The 15,152-nt window shown below is 40.1% G+C and overlaps 1 protein-coding gene across 1 annotated transcript in view; it reads right to left on the bottom strand.

Annotated features, from left to right (window-relative positions):
- Positions 1 to 15,152, bottom strand: part of lrrc9 (leucine rich repeat containing 9) — a 225,140-nt gene that overhangs the window by 74,761 nt on the left and 135,227 nt on the right. The window contains exons 18-19 of the mRNA XM_039741349.1: positions 7,830 to 8,021; positions 3,522 to 3,647 (exon numbers count right to left, since the gene is read on the bottom strand). Of these exons, the coding sequence (XP_039597283.1) occupies positions 3,522 to 3,647; positions 7,830 to 8,021 (318 nt within the window). The remainder of the gene's footprint in view (positions 1 to 3,521; positions 3,648 to 7,829; positions 8,022 to 15,152) is intronic.

The following is a 15,152-nucleotide window of genomic DNA, read 5'->3' as shown; positions in this document are numbered from 1 at the left end:
CCTGCCTTGTGCCCTGTGTTGGCTGGGATTGGCTCCAGCAGACCCCCGTGACCCTGTATTCGGATTCAGCGGGTTAGAAAATGGATGGATGGATGGATGGATAGACGGAGAGCTTGTCAGCATGGATGTCAGTTTTAATTTTCACAGGCATAAAGCGATGCAGTGCTTGTGAGGGCTTCATTTAAGTATGCATTCTGAAATGACCACAGAGCATGTAGATATTTGAATAGCTCCAAAAACCTGTTTAACACGCACTAACCCAGGTTTCCTAAAAGTGGGTTAATCTAATGCATTAAAGGATAAGTTTGGTATTTTTCAAGTCAAACATACCTCTTCACAAACATAATATTATGCATTTGCCAGGTGAAATTGTGTTTTGAAGTTACAGTTAAGTGGCGTTCAGTAAATTTAAAAGAATATTTTGGCTACTCTGGTGCTTCACAATGGAGGCTATGGGGCACGGAGCAAAAGCTTAACAATTTACCAAATACTTTCATCAAGTCAAGATAGTTGTCGAGTATTGATTTTTGCCTTCCGTGTTTCTAACACATGTCTGTGACGACAAAAGGAGACTGAAAATAATTGTTTTATTGCACATTTCTGGTACTGTTTTTCTTGTGATAAAGATGCGTTTTTCTATTCGCTTGTCTGGATTGTTACATGAAGACAGAAGTAAATCAAAATCAAACCAATCAAACGGTCTGAAAACTTGACTGTGATTTGGTCTGTTGGGAGGAAACCAACTCCAGGGTGGGGTGAAAGGTTGTTGCGCGAGAAGCCTGAGTTCTGTGAGCTATCACGTAGGGATGGCCTTCTTTTAAAATTGTTGAACCTCATCTCATTATTATTTTTTTTATTCAGAAATAACAGGTATAAGACGGGAGTCAGTACTCGACAGCTGTCTTGGCTAGACACATTCGGTAAGTTTTTCAGCTTTTTCTTTTTACTGCAATGTAAAGCACCAGTGCAGGCAAGATTTTTTTGTTAATTTATAGAAGATGAGTACCTGTAGAACACAATTTTTCATGAAAAATGTATACACTCACCGGCCACTTTATTAGGTACACCTGTTCAAATGCTTGTAAATGCAAAAATGTTACCAGCCAATCACATGGCAGCAATTCAGTGCATTTAGGCATGTAGACATTGTCAAGATAACCTGCTGAAGTTCAAACTAAGCATCAGATTGAGGAAGAAAGGTAATTTAAGTAAATATGAACATGGCATGCTTGTTGGTGCCACATGGGCTGGTCTGAGTATTTCAGAAACTGCTGATCTACTGGGATTTTCGTCGCACACCCATCTCTAGGGTTTACAGAGAATAGTCTGAAAAGGGGAAACTATCCAGTGGTAGTGGGCGAAAATGACTTATTGATGCCTGAGGTCAGAGGAGAATGGCCAGACTGTTTTGAGCAGTAACTCAAATAACCACTCATTACAAGTGAGGTATGCCGAGGAGCATCTCCGAATGCACAACACGTCAAACCTTGAAGCAGATGGGCTACAGCAGCAGGAGACCGCACTGGTTGAAACACCTGTCAGCTAAGCACAGTCAAAGAACAGGTAATTGCGGCTAAAATGTGCACAGGCTCATCAAAATTGGACAATAGAAGATTGGAAAAATGTTGCCAGGTCTAATGAGCCTCGATTTCTGCTGCGACATTCAGAAGGTAGGGTCAGAATTGGGTGTTGTGATGGATGGTCGGCCATTTATCCCGGCCAATACCCCCAAGCCGCCAGGTGGAGCCCTCCTTGCAGCGTGGAGGTCCCCAGAAGACCAGCAGGGCATCATGGACATTGGAGTTTTTATGCAAAGCCCTGCTGGATGCCGTGGGGCCACAGGAGGGAGCTGCAGGGAGGACCGAGGGCTTCTTCGTGCCCTGTGACCCGGAGGTTCGTCACAGGAAGAGCGACGGACTTCCGGGTTGAAGAAAGGGACTATTTACCCTGACCCGGAAGGAAAAAGGACTTGTGGACTATTGGGCAGAAACACTTCCGGGTCAGGAGATATAAAAGGACTGTGGGAACTCACAGACGATGAGCTGAGCTGGGTGGAAGGGTGGCAATGCGTCTGGGAGCTGGAGGATTGGTTTATTGTTTATTATTGAGTATTTGTGAATTATATGAGTATTGTGGAGAAGAGTGTGCTTTGTGCACTGTGGGAGAAAAATAAAGTCAACATTTGGACTTTTACCTGGTGTCTGGAGTCGTGGACAGGGGTTCAAGGGAGCAAGAGCGCCTCCTATCGTTCACAGTGTCAACAACATGAAAGCATGGATCCATCCTGCCTTGTATCAATGGTTCATGCTGGTGGTGTTGTAATGATGATGGTGGAGGTATTTTCATGGCGGTTGTGCCTCTTAATACCAATTGAGCATTGCTTAAATGCCACAGCCTACCTGGTTATTCCTGCTGACCAGCAGGATAACATGCCATGTCGCAAGGCTCAGATCATCTCAAACTGCTTTCTTGAACATGACAATGAGTTCACTGGAGTCAAATTGCCTCCACAGTCACCAGATCTCAACCCAATAAAGCACCTTTGGGAAGTGTTGGACGGGAGATTTGCATCATGGATGTGCAGCGGACAAACTGGCAGCAACTGTGTAATGCTAATCATGTCAATTTGGACTAAAATCTCTGAGGAATGTTTCTAGCACTTTGTTGAGTCTATTTCATGAAGAATTACAGCAGTTCTGAAGGCAACTCGGTACTAGCAAAGTATACCTATGAAAGTGGCCAGTGAGCGTATATAGCATGTTTATAAAGAAATAAATCTGACTTGAAAGATACCAAACTTATCCTTTAAAGTTTAAATTTCCAGCGACATGCAAATTTTACCTTATGCAAATACGACTTACTTTCACTTTCAATTTGACAAAGAGCTGTCTTTGCTGTTCACAAATAACAAATGCTCATCTTTGTCATTTAGGTCACATTTTTTAATAACAAACAACAGAATCACTCACACTGGATGGAAAGTAAGAAATACAGTGGGAAACAACAGCTGGGAAGCATCAGCAGAACGTAATTCACATGCTGACAGGCCAGATTCCTACTTACACGCGCACACACACACACATTGTATTTTCAGTTGGGTGTTTACAACTAACATTAATTAAATGAATAAAAAAAAGGATTTTCTAGTAATACGTAAACATCAACACAAGGAAAAGAATCAGTGAAAAATAAACAAAACGAGAATAATCCCATGTTTTTCAGTACAATTAAGATTTTTACTTGCTAGACCTTTGCTCATTTAATTATATTAGGCTTATTTATTTAATAGAACGTACATTATTTAGCCTGATCGGCTTTAGTACTGAAAGTAAATGAGTTCATCAGGCACCTAGCTCAATTCGATTTGTTCCTAACAAATTGGTTTAGGAATATGGCTCTAATTATTGCGTTGTCTACAGCTTGTGCCGATTTAAGTGCCTGAATGTTTTGGCGTGTCACCTCTGCACTTTGAAACCATTAACCACTAGTAACTGGGCCTCCCCAAAGGTTAACTGCCTTGCCTGAGTTATCCTGGACCCCGTAACTCTCTTCAGTGCTGCAGCTGCCTCCTCCTCCGTGACAGGGACGCCATTGAGATGAGTCAGGCTCTTCAATCGGCCTATCACTGCCAGTCGTAGGGAGTCTGTCTTAAAGGAAAGACAATCATGTTAATTTCAAGCACATGCAAGTGCTTCCTAATCAGCCACACTCATACTTTGATCCCCTGACCAACATACATCTTACACACCTGTCCATCCTGACCTGTAAAGAATCACAAAGGACGCTGACCCCATGAAGTCTAGCAAGTTTGTTTTAGGTGCTGCGCTGGATCTATTTCCAGCCGGGATGCCATAATAGAAGAACAGTATGGAAGAAGGTATAACCCGGCCGGGATGTGGCCATGCAAAGGGATAGATCAGTGGGCAGTAGGAGGAAGATGGGATTTCAAGAGCAGTTCCTCCTCCAGTATAATAGATGTGCTCTGCTGGCATGGACCCAGTGAGGACACCTGCAGGGATTTATGGGAATTGTAGTCCTGAGGGACAACCCTGTCAAGGTCATCGGGTGCTGCCAGAGGTCAATGCAGGGAGAAGGACTCCATATTTCAGGAGGCTTCCATCTGACCCAGAAGTGCTTCTATCGAGTTATGCCCCGGTACCGTAAATACTCCCAAGTCTGACATAAAAACAAGTCTTCCCACCTCCTCCAGTGAGTCAGAGTTGGGAGGCAGGAGGCAAAGCCCACCTGGAGGAGGAAATAGAGGAGCAGTTTATTGGAAGACTGTGAAGTGGATTGGTCTGTAAAGAAGGTATTTTGTACAATAAAAACCATTATTTTGCACCCGGGACTGTTTAGTATGGAGGGTCTGGGGTTTTAGGGCTCAGTGGTGCCCCCTGTCTTTTACACCAGGTAATGCCATTTGAAACAGCTGCTAACTGCATTGCACCTTATAGACTGGCTGGTGCTATCTTCCATTAATGTCAATAATGGAAAACAAATCCACACAAGCAATACATCTGTCAAGCATAAAAGTCAAAAACCAATGGGCAATTTGATTCAAGTTTGAATTTTCTATGTGATGTTTACATGTTTTCCTGTGTGTTTATGTGGGATACTTCCAAAGGTACATACTGCCACACTTTCACATCATGGTGACATCATGCAGAAAATGTTGTAAATGAAAATAATATTATAGACAACAGCCAGCATGTGTTTATGAGGGGAAGGTCCTGCCAAACCAAGCGTATAGATTTTTGTTGAAGATGCAACTGGAATACATACTGGAATAGTTGACAAAAATAAAGAATACAACATAATTTACCTAGACTTTCAAAAAGCATCTAATACAATCCCACACCAAAACTACAAGCTGTGGGCATGAGATGTAACCTACGACACTGGATCTCTAGTTGGTTAACCGACAGGAAACACTGAGTACAGAAAAGAGGAGAATTCTCCACATGCAGCATCAGTGGAGTCCCCCAGGGGTCTTTCCTTGAGCCATTACCTTATTGGATTTATATTAATGACATTGATTCTGGTATAGATAGAAAACTTATCAAATTTTCAGATGACACTAAAATTGGAGGGATGGCAGACACTGAGGAGGCAGTTTAACATAGAAAAGTGCAACGTGCTACACGTGGGCGAAAGGAACATCAGTAATATTCACAAAATGGGAGACACTGTCACACAGGAAGCAACCTCTGAAAAAGATTTAGGGTATATATTGATCCAAAATTTTCATCAACTAAGCAATGCACAGAAGCAATTAAAAAGGCAAAGAAAATGTTAGGTTATAAAAACTGTTGAATTTAAGTCAAGGAACATTATGCTCAAACTATGTAATACACTAGTGAGTCCACATCTGGAGTACTGTGTGTAGTTCTGGTCACCACACTACAAGAAAGACATAGCAGCACTTGAAGCTGTGCAAAGGGGAGCAACCAGATGAACCCAGGACTAAAGGACACGTCATACTGGGACAGACGCAGAAAATTAATCCTTTTCAGTCTCGAGCAGAAGAGACAGCATGGAGACCTAATCCAGGTATTTAAAATCCTCAAAGCCATTGACAATGTAGGTCCAGCAACATTCTTTCAGCTTAAGGGTGAGTCACATATTTAAGGACACCAGTGTAGTGAGAAGTAACTTGAGTTGCCTCGAAAGCTTGCATATTGTAAACTTTTTAGTTAGCCAATAAAAGGTGTCATTTTTCTTGACTTCTCACTACATTCATAATGGCTAACAAGGTACAACACCCTAGTACTAAGGACACCACTGGAAATTAAGGGAGGTGCATTTAAAACTGAAGTAAGAAAGCACTTCTTTATGCAAAGAGTTGTGGGACTCTGGAACAAAACACAGAGCCACAGCATTGAAATGGAAACTTTGGCAACCTTTAGGGAAAATTTGGAGGAGATACTGGGACAGCTTAGCTATTAGCTAAACAAATGGGCTTGGTGGACTCTTCTCTAGTTTGCCAAATTTCTTATGTTTTTCTTATGTTAAAGGGTAGCACGGTGGCACAGTCAATGCGGCTGCCTCAAAGCTTCACAGGTCCTCCAATAAATTTCAAATCCTGGCTCAGGTAGTGTCTGGGTGGAGTTGATACATCTTTCCATTGTAGGCATGGATTTTACTTTGAGGATGCGACCACATCTCACAGACATGTTAAATGATGTCTGTAAATTGTCCACTTTGCCGATCTTTATAGTGGTGCTACGGATGATGTTATGTATCAAACATAATGGCGTCGCGATAAGATGTTACAAAACTTCAACTTAGTAACCATTATGAACTTTCAAAATTCAATGTGAAATTCACATTTCTCTGATTTCAAAATCCAGCATCCAGGAAAAATATGTACCTAACAACCACAGAGAGGCAGGAAAAAATATTATTATAACTCATTATAACACAGTCCCCGTGTGTGTCCTAACTGGACACTGCTTTGAAATGACTTTTGAAAACTGTAGGCCCTGTAGGCAGGGGTCCTCAAATCCAGTCCCGGAGGTCCGCACTGGGTGCAGGTTTTCATTCCAGTCAGTTGTGTAATTAGAAGCCATGCCTAGCAGATAACAAAACTTGGTAATTAATTCTATGGCTTGTGTCATTTTGCTTGACTTCTCATTGCATTTTTCCAAGACACATCTTTATCACATTGTAGATTTTCCATTTTTGTTGGATATTATTCATATGTTTTGTGGTTCAGAACAGACTTGTACCTCTTGGGTCTTCTTCTCTTCTCTCTCATTTATTTCAAAGCATCGCATTAACACAACACTTATACACAAGTTTAAATGGAAGCACAGTAGCTGGAGAAATGATGGTTTCTTTGTCATTGGCGCCTCATTATTAATTGATGACTGGTTAAGAAAACAGGCAACAATTAAAACCTTAATATAAATCTAAAATAGGAAATTATGGGCTTTGAATCATGACAAAAAAGTGAAATTAAAATAAGCTCAAAAAACATATGGGGTCTACTTAAGAAACTTGTTAAAGTGAAAGCCTGCAGTCACTGTGGACCTGCAGGATGTAATCGAGGAGTTTTGCTGTAGGGTGATTGCAGTACAGTTCAAACCAGGGGTCCTCAATCACAGTCCTGGAGGGCCGCAGTGACGGCTTGTCTTTGTTCTAACATAGTTACTTTATTAAAAAGCAATTCTTGACAATAATTTAATTTCATGACTTGTTAGTGCTTTAACTCCGCTATGTGAGGTAATTCTTATATCTTAGATTTTCTTCCCTTTTCTTAGGATATCATCCAAATGATTTGAAGATTAAAATGGATGAGTAATTCTCAGTCCTTCACTTTTTTCTCTTCATTTTCCTTCCACGTATTTAATTAAACTCAATAGTGCATGATAAATACACACAGAGGTGTAAATGGTAACAAGCTAAAAGGAGAAATGCCTGTCTCTTTTGTCATGTGCATGTTATTGCAAATTAGCAGTAATTAAAAACCAAGAATGTTTAAGACTAAAATAAGGAATAAGGGTTCAAAATCTTAATGAGCGAGACAACTAAAGTGAAGCAGAAGTGTTGTTTGAGCAATAAGTGCTTCTTATTAAGCAACTGGGTTGGAACAAAAACCTGCAGCCACTGAGGCCCTCCAGGACCGTGACTGAGGACCCTTGGTTCAAACCATTACTTTTGTGTCACAAAGCTTTATAAACACCACTCTACAAATATTGTGTCGACTTGTGCTGCTGAGAGAACTGCTTTGTGATACTTTTGATGCACTATAAAGAGCGTTACAAAAAATTGTTCATTTTAATTAATTGTCTGAAAACCTGATTTCTGTTCTTTATTCAAAGATTTACCTTTAGCCACGGGTTGTTTGATATATCCAGGTAGAGAAGGGCAGGGGTGTGCTTGCGGAGGATGGCTATCTCATCTCTTACTCTCGTCAGACAGTTCCAGCTCAGGTCAAAATGCTTCAACTTGCTTAGGCTTCTCATTCCCTCCAGGCCTGCTATGTGATTGTGGCTTGCATCCAGGTATTCTAAATTGGGCTGAAATGAACAAATGAGCTGAGAAAACTAATGTCTTTATAAGAAATGGTTAAAATGACCCCAACTCTATCCAAATCCAACTTGAGCATTTCTGGCATTGAAAATGATTAATTGTAACAGCAAACCTTTATATTGTGCCTTTCATAGTGCATACATTCCTAAAAAGCTTTAAAAACAAGTTAGGCACTTATCTTGAGAACTGGAGGGTTAGGGTTAGGGAGAGAGTTAGACAAGACCCTCTCAGGATTGATTTGGCAGTTAACCATTGTGCTTCCTAGCATTGACCAGGTTTTGTTTTTTTTTTTTTTAAATGTCACTGCAAATTTAACTTTACACACATCAGAGCAAGTGACATACAGTTAGCCACGACTGACGTAGCTTGGTCAGATATGACTGAACTTCAGAATAGACAAACAGGGACCAGCAGCCATTGGTAACTTGATGGAATGGACTTTTGTTTATTACATCCTGCTAAGATCTTGTTAATTTGTTCTGATCCCAAGCAGGCCTGGTCAGACAATCATCCCTCTTCAAACAGGAAGCTGAAAAGTTAACCTCAGATATCATAAAAGGGGGACTTCATACTCAACAAGAGAAATCCAGCGCTATCAGTTTCCCCAACGCTAAAGCTAAATTTCCCCTGGGGACGGACAAATGAACGGATAGACCGTTCGTTCATTCGTTCGTTTTTTCTATCTATCTGCTGCATTGAGACATCACATCGCTTATCTTCTACAGGGATGTCAAATTCAACAGCTGAACATGTTGATCTTGTTGCCTGATGAAGTCATATTACATGACTGAGAATTGCTCGTGACATTTCACATTTCTAAATGTTGTGAACGCACTCCTTTAATCTGACACCACATAAACGTGCTGCTAGTTGGAGCCGGTGCCCACATGAAGGCTTTACAGGTACAGGAAGTTCAGCCGTAATCTTTGCCCCTTTTTTTGTTTCTCCATTCTATTTGTGGTATTTACAACATGAGATATATTTCTCTTCCGTTTGCGAGGTCTAAAACACCCGTATTCCTTATTCTACTTCGCTGCATTACATACTGTATATTGTACTTCTGGCTGAGCGCACATTAGTTGTCAGCCCTCACACACACAGAAACCATTCCTATGATTTCAGGTGAAATTAAACGTGTTTGATATCCTCAGGGCAAGTCGCAGGCTGATCGGACCGAGTCTCTGGGTGTGTTACACTACATGGCTGGTGGTCACGAGGAGCAACTCACTGACATTATGTAAATGAAGTCTGTGATTGAAAATTGCTTGAAAAGTCATGTAATGTGACTGGCCTTAAGCTGAACTTTATCCTCCGATTATAATGAATATACACACATTAGACATAATGTATGTCTTAGCTTTGGAGCTGAGCAACTAAGTACTTCATAACATATTGTACTGTATGATGTATAATTTGCATGTGACAAGTAAAATTTGACTTGATCTGATTTAACTTGATTTGACATATGGCTGTTTTAGGGAGGCCAGAACAAAAATACAAATATACCTCCAGAGAAACAGACACTAAGTCAGCCTTATTTACAGTGGTGTGAAAAACTATTTGCCCCCTTCCTGATTTCTTATTCTTTTGCATGTTTGTCACACAAAATATTTCTGATCATCAAACACATTTAACCATTAGTCAAATATAACACAAGTAAACACAAAATGCAGTTTTTAAATGATGATTTAGGGAGAAAAAAAATCCAAACCTACATGGCCCTGTGTGAAAAAGTAATTGCCCCCTGAACTTAATAACTGGTTGGGCCACCCTTAGCAGCAATAACTGCAATCAAGCGTTTGCGATAACTTGCAATGAGTCTTTTACAGCGCTCTGGAGGAATTTTGGCCCACACATCTTTACAGAATTGTTGTAATTCAGCTTTATTTGAGGGTTTTCTAGCATGAACCGCCTTTTTAAGGTCATGCCATAGCATCTCAATTGGATTCAGGTCAGGACTTTGACTAGGCCACTCCAAAGTCTTCATTTTGTTTTTCTTCAGCCATTCAGAGGTGGATTTGCTGGTGTTTTTGGGTCATTGTCCTGTTGCAGCACCTAAGTTCGCTTCAGCTTGAGTTGACGAACAGATGGCCGGACATTCTCCTTCAGGATTTTTTGGTAGACAGTAGAATTCATGGTTCCATCTATCACAGCAAGCCTTCCAGGTCCTGAAGCAGCAAAACAACCCCAGACCATCACACTACCACCACCATATTTTACTGTTGGTATGATGTTCTTTTTCTGAAATGCTGTGTTCCTTTTACGCCAGATGTAACGGGACATTTGCCTTCCAAAAAGTTCAACTTTTGTCTCATCAGTCCACAAGGTATTTTCCCAAAAGTCTTGGCAATCATTGAGATGTTTCTTAGCAAAATTGAGACGAGCCCGTGAACACTGACCTTAATTGAGGCAAGTGAGGCCTGCAGTTCTTTAGACGTTGTCCTGGGGTCTTTTGTGACCTCTCGGATGAGTCGTCTCTGCGCTCTTGGGGTAATTTTGGTCGGCCGGCCACTCCTGGGAAGGTTCACCACTGTTCCATGTTTTTGCCATTTGTGGATAAAGGCTCTCACTGTGGTTCGCTGGAGTCCCAAAGCTTTAGAAATGGCTTTATAACCTTTACCAGACTGATAGATCTCAATTACTTCTGTTCTCATTTGTTCCTGAATTTCTTTGGATCTTGGCATGATGTCTAGCTTTTGAGGTGCTCTTGGTCTACTTCTCTGTGTCAGGCAGCTCCTATTTAAGTGATTTCTTGATTGAAACAGGTGTGGCAGTAATCAGGCCTGGGGGTGGCTACGGAAATTGAACTCAGGAGTGATACACCACAGTTAGGTTATTTTTAACAAGGGGGCAATTACTTTTTCACACAGGGCCATGTAGGTTTGGATTTTTTTTCTCCTAAATAATAAAAACCATCATTTAAAAACTGCATTTTGTGTTTACTTGTGTTATATTTGACTAATGATTAAATATGCTTGATGATCAGAAACATTTTGTGTGACAAACATGCAAAAGAATAAGAAATCAGGAAGGGGGCAAATAGTTTTTCACACCACTGTATGTACATATAGCTGTGTTTCCTGGTCTTAACCTGGACAGGTATTGTGGGAAAAATTAATGGTTGTAGACTAAAGGCATTCTGTGATCCCAGTTCGTTAAGAGAGTTGAGTCAGTTGAGTCTGGTGATGACCATCCACTCTTACCCCGAGACATCCCCTAGGGGGGCTAGGCCAAATGTTGTATGTCAAAAACCTAACTAATGCAGCTTCAAATATGGCAGAGAAGTACAGGATGGCAGGTTGTGATGGTTGTGAGAGATTACCCCAAATTGTAATGAATAACTATAGTTATTATAGTTATAAATATAGTGAGGAAAATGCGTATTGTCACCTGTACAGAGAACAGTGAAATTCTTAGTTGTGTGTCATGTCAACATGCAAAGCACTGCCACTCTCTGGAGCCTTTATGAACAAATACTATAAATCAACTTTGGTCCTCCCTTTCCCAAAAGTGTCTTGCCAAAAACACAACCAGAAAATCTTCAGAGTACTGGGAAATTATTGACAAAACCACCCAGCACATCTTTGGGCACATTTACAGTGACGGGATAGCCTAGTGTCATTGAGCTGCTGTGGAAGGAACTGAAGTGGACAGTTCATGAAAGACGGCTGGCCCAGAATTCCTAGAAGGGAAGGAACAATAATGCCAAACAGTCCATTTATAAGAGATGCTGCCTTTTAAAACGGACTTTCTTTAATAAATTAAGTGACTTTCAATACTCTGTGTCAGTGATTCCCAAACTCAGTCCTGGGGACCCCCTGTGGCTACAGGGTTTTGTTCCAAACAGCATCTGTTTTTAATTGGACTCCTGGGATAAGTGAACAGTTATTTCCAAAGTTTTGTATTTTGGGGACAATATAGACATTAGAAAACTAGTTTGGTATAAAAAAAATGTAAAAAAATTCAAATGTACCAACCAGGTATATGGAAATAATGTATTTTTTTTCTTTTTAACAATATTTTCATCTTAGTTTTCATTCTACCTTTCCAGGTGTTCTTAGTGTAATCAGTGGGCCTCACACTAAAGTTGTTGTGGCCTTTCATGATTCAGTGTTGTTTGCCAGCGTGTCAGTTTAAATTGTCATTATTAAGATACAATGAAGGGGGGAAACTGCACAGAGAAAGGGCAACATATAATGAAATCAGCAAAAGAGAGTTAAGCATTTAAATCTAGAGCAAAAGCAGAAATATTTCGAAATGTCTTATAAATGTAAAAATCATGCTGCTATGCTTTTCGGAGTATAGAATGAGAAGATACAAGAAATACCAGCTAATTAAATAAGCTCAGTCTTATCAGTTGCTGTCACTGATTATGAATCTGGTTGGAACAAAACCTTGCAGCCACAGTGGGTCCAGAGGACCGAGTTTGGGAAGCACTGCTCTGTGTTATTTATTCACAATGGGTATTTTTGTTTCTAAATTAAAGATCAAGCTAAATAGCTTCAGAAAATCAAAATAGGGCAAAGACTCGTGCTACTGTTCAAACAGCCCATGACAGTGTTAGTACACCATCCTACTTGGTTAAAGCACCTGCTTAACAAATGCATCAGAAATATATATTATTTCATCCATTCTTTAGTTCAGATACAAGTTTTTCATTGTCAGATTTCAAAGAAAATCTTAAGATTTTAAAAAAACACAGTGTGAAAGGTAAGAGGCCTGTCACAACAAGAAAGCCACAAATATACAAGAATCGTGCTCTTATTAATAAAACACACAGCAGAGTGATAAAGCAAAGGAGAACTGACAAGCGCAGTGAAAACAGAACGATAAAATCAAACTCTTCCACCTGAGGCCTCCTTTAACGTGTGCCAGGCAGCTTTGAGGCAGCACACAGGTCAGCACTGCTGCCTCACAGATCTCACAGCCTGGCTTTGAATCCACACTTAGCTGTTGTCTCTACTTAGTCTGTTCTCCCCTTGTCTGTGTGGGTCATTATCCTGGCGCTCTCATCTTCACACATCCCAAAATAGCGTGAGCTACAGTAGGTGGATTAGCAGTTCTAAGTCGTGCTCATGTGAATGTAAATGTGTGCGTGAATGGGTCGGTTCCTGACTTCTTCTTGATGTTTCCATTACAGGTTCATCTCCAGCTTAGCACCAAAGTGTATTAAGAGGGTTTGAAAATGCTATGTTACATCAGTGTATTCAAAACATCTGTCTAACCTTCACGATGGTTTGCAAATGTTAGCCCTTTCATAACATTACAAGATGCTGAGAAATTAATTCACGCTTTTGTTTTTATTCGAACAGATTACCGTAATGCACTGTTAACAGGACTATCTACGAAAGACATCAAACAGCTGTCATTAGTGTAGAATGCAGCAGCAAGAATCTTAACTAGGAGAAGAAAATCGGAGCACATCTCACCAGTCTTGGCCTCATTACATTGGTTACCTGTGTCCTTTACAACTGACTTTAAAATACTACTATTGGTAGATAAAGTTTTAAATAATCTTGATCCGTCCTACATTTGGAGTGCCTGTCCCACTACATTCCCAGTCGCAATCTAATGGTGGTCTGCTTATTAGTCCGAGAGCTACGTAATGAGGCAGCATTTCACTGTTATGCTCCACAAAATCTGGAATACTTTACAGATAAAGATATGCTAGACTAACACTGTGGAACATTTTGAAAAAGCTTCTGAAAATGTACTTTTGCTTTGCACCCTCCCTGACCATAACTTATCGTCTATTGGGGAGGAGCGAAAGCTTTAGACTTGTCAAAAATTTCAATCTCCAGTTTTCGACAGATCTCGACATTTTAGGATCCCCTGATATTGAAAACACTTATATCTTGATGATGGGTGTGCGTGTGTCACAGTTTCTTGAGGATGGTCTAGAGCTAAAACAGCTGAATAGAAAAATACTAAACTCAAAACTTAGTCCTGTTAAGATAACGGTGTGCTTATTAGTTTTGAGCCAAATTGTGGAAGAAAAAGAGGCACTCTAGAGGAACCCTCAAATACCGTAATTCTGCAATTAATTAAAACTTCTTCTCATCAATCACTATAGTAATGACCTATTTTATGATAAGAAAGATAAGCATCAGAGAGGTAAATAATTACTGAAACATTATAGAATAGTTCAGGTAACTTGGGTCCAAGAGCACAAAGCCTACTGATGCTCACGTTCACATTTTTAAAATTTGGCCCTTTCGGAGCTGCACTTTAGTTCTACTTGTAAAATATTCTATATGCAGTGAATGATTATATATTTCATGGTTTTGCAATCATCATCTCTACTTTTTTCTACTTTCCTTTCCATTTTTTTCTGAGGTGACAGTTTGGGCCACTTCAACCTGATCAAAGTACTGTGCAGCCCCCATAAGAGGATACTGCAACTGTCGACAAGACCCACTGCATTGAATCTTCTAGGAAGAAGCCTAAAAAGCAATAAAGAATGACTTAAGTACATCTGTGTTAGGTAGAAAGCTCTTAGGCAGAGGCTGAGCGGTCTTTTGGCCCTGGAACCCGTGCAGACTTTTATTTTTCTCCAGCATTGTGCCTCTGGAGTTTATTTTTTATTTTTTCTGTCCTCCCTGGCCATCTGACCATAGCATCAGACTTATCATTACAGACTTGAAAATTAACCTATGTTTTAGGCTTTTAAGATATCTCTGACTTTGTAATTGCATTTGATTTATTCTCATTTACTATTTTTGGTTTGTCGTTTATTCAGTCATATTCTTATCTATTTCTAATTTATTTTTCTCTTTTTCTTTGGCATCTTGCAAAGTACTTTGATCTACATCCTTTGCATGAAAATGTGTAATAGAAATAAATGTTGTTGTTGCCCACCCAATATATCAAAGCACTTCTTTTGTCATCTCGCATCTCCGTCTTACCCCACATGAGCACACTAGCTTTGACCTCTCTTAATTCAGCCTTAGGACTTTGAGACCACTCACTTCCCAATACCTACATTTGCAACATCACCTCCATCTAGTGGCCCTTAGCTGTTACTACACCTCTGAGCATTCAGTTGACCCTTAAACTGTGTTTCTAAACATAAAATAATAATAATAATAATAATAATAGCACATAAAAATAAATGAACA

This window comes from Polypterus senegalus, chromosome 18 (assembly GCF_016835505.1).
Source record: "Polypterus senegalus isolate Bchr_013 chromosome 18, ASM1683550v1, whole genome shotgun sequence".
In the NCBI taxonomy this organism is placed as follows: Eukaryota; Metazoa; Chordata; class Cladistia; order Polypteriformes; family Polypteridae; genus Polypterus; species Polypterus senegalus.
This window is presented reverse-complemented; position numbering and strand designations above follow the sequence as displayed.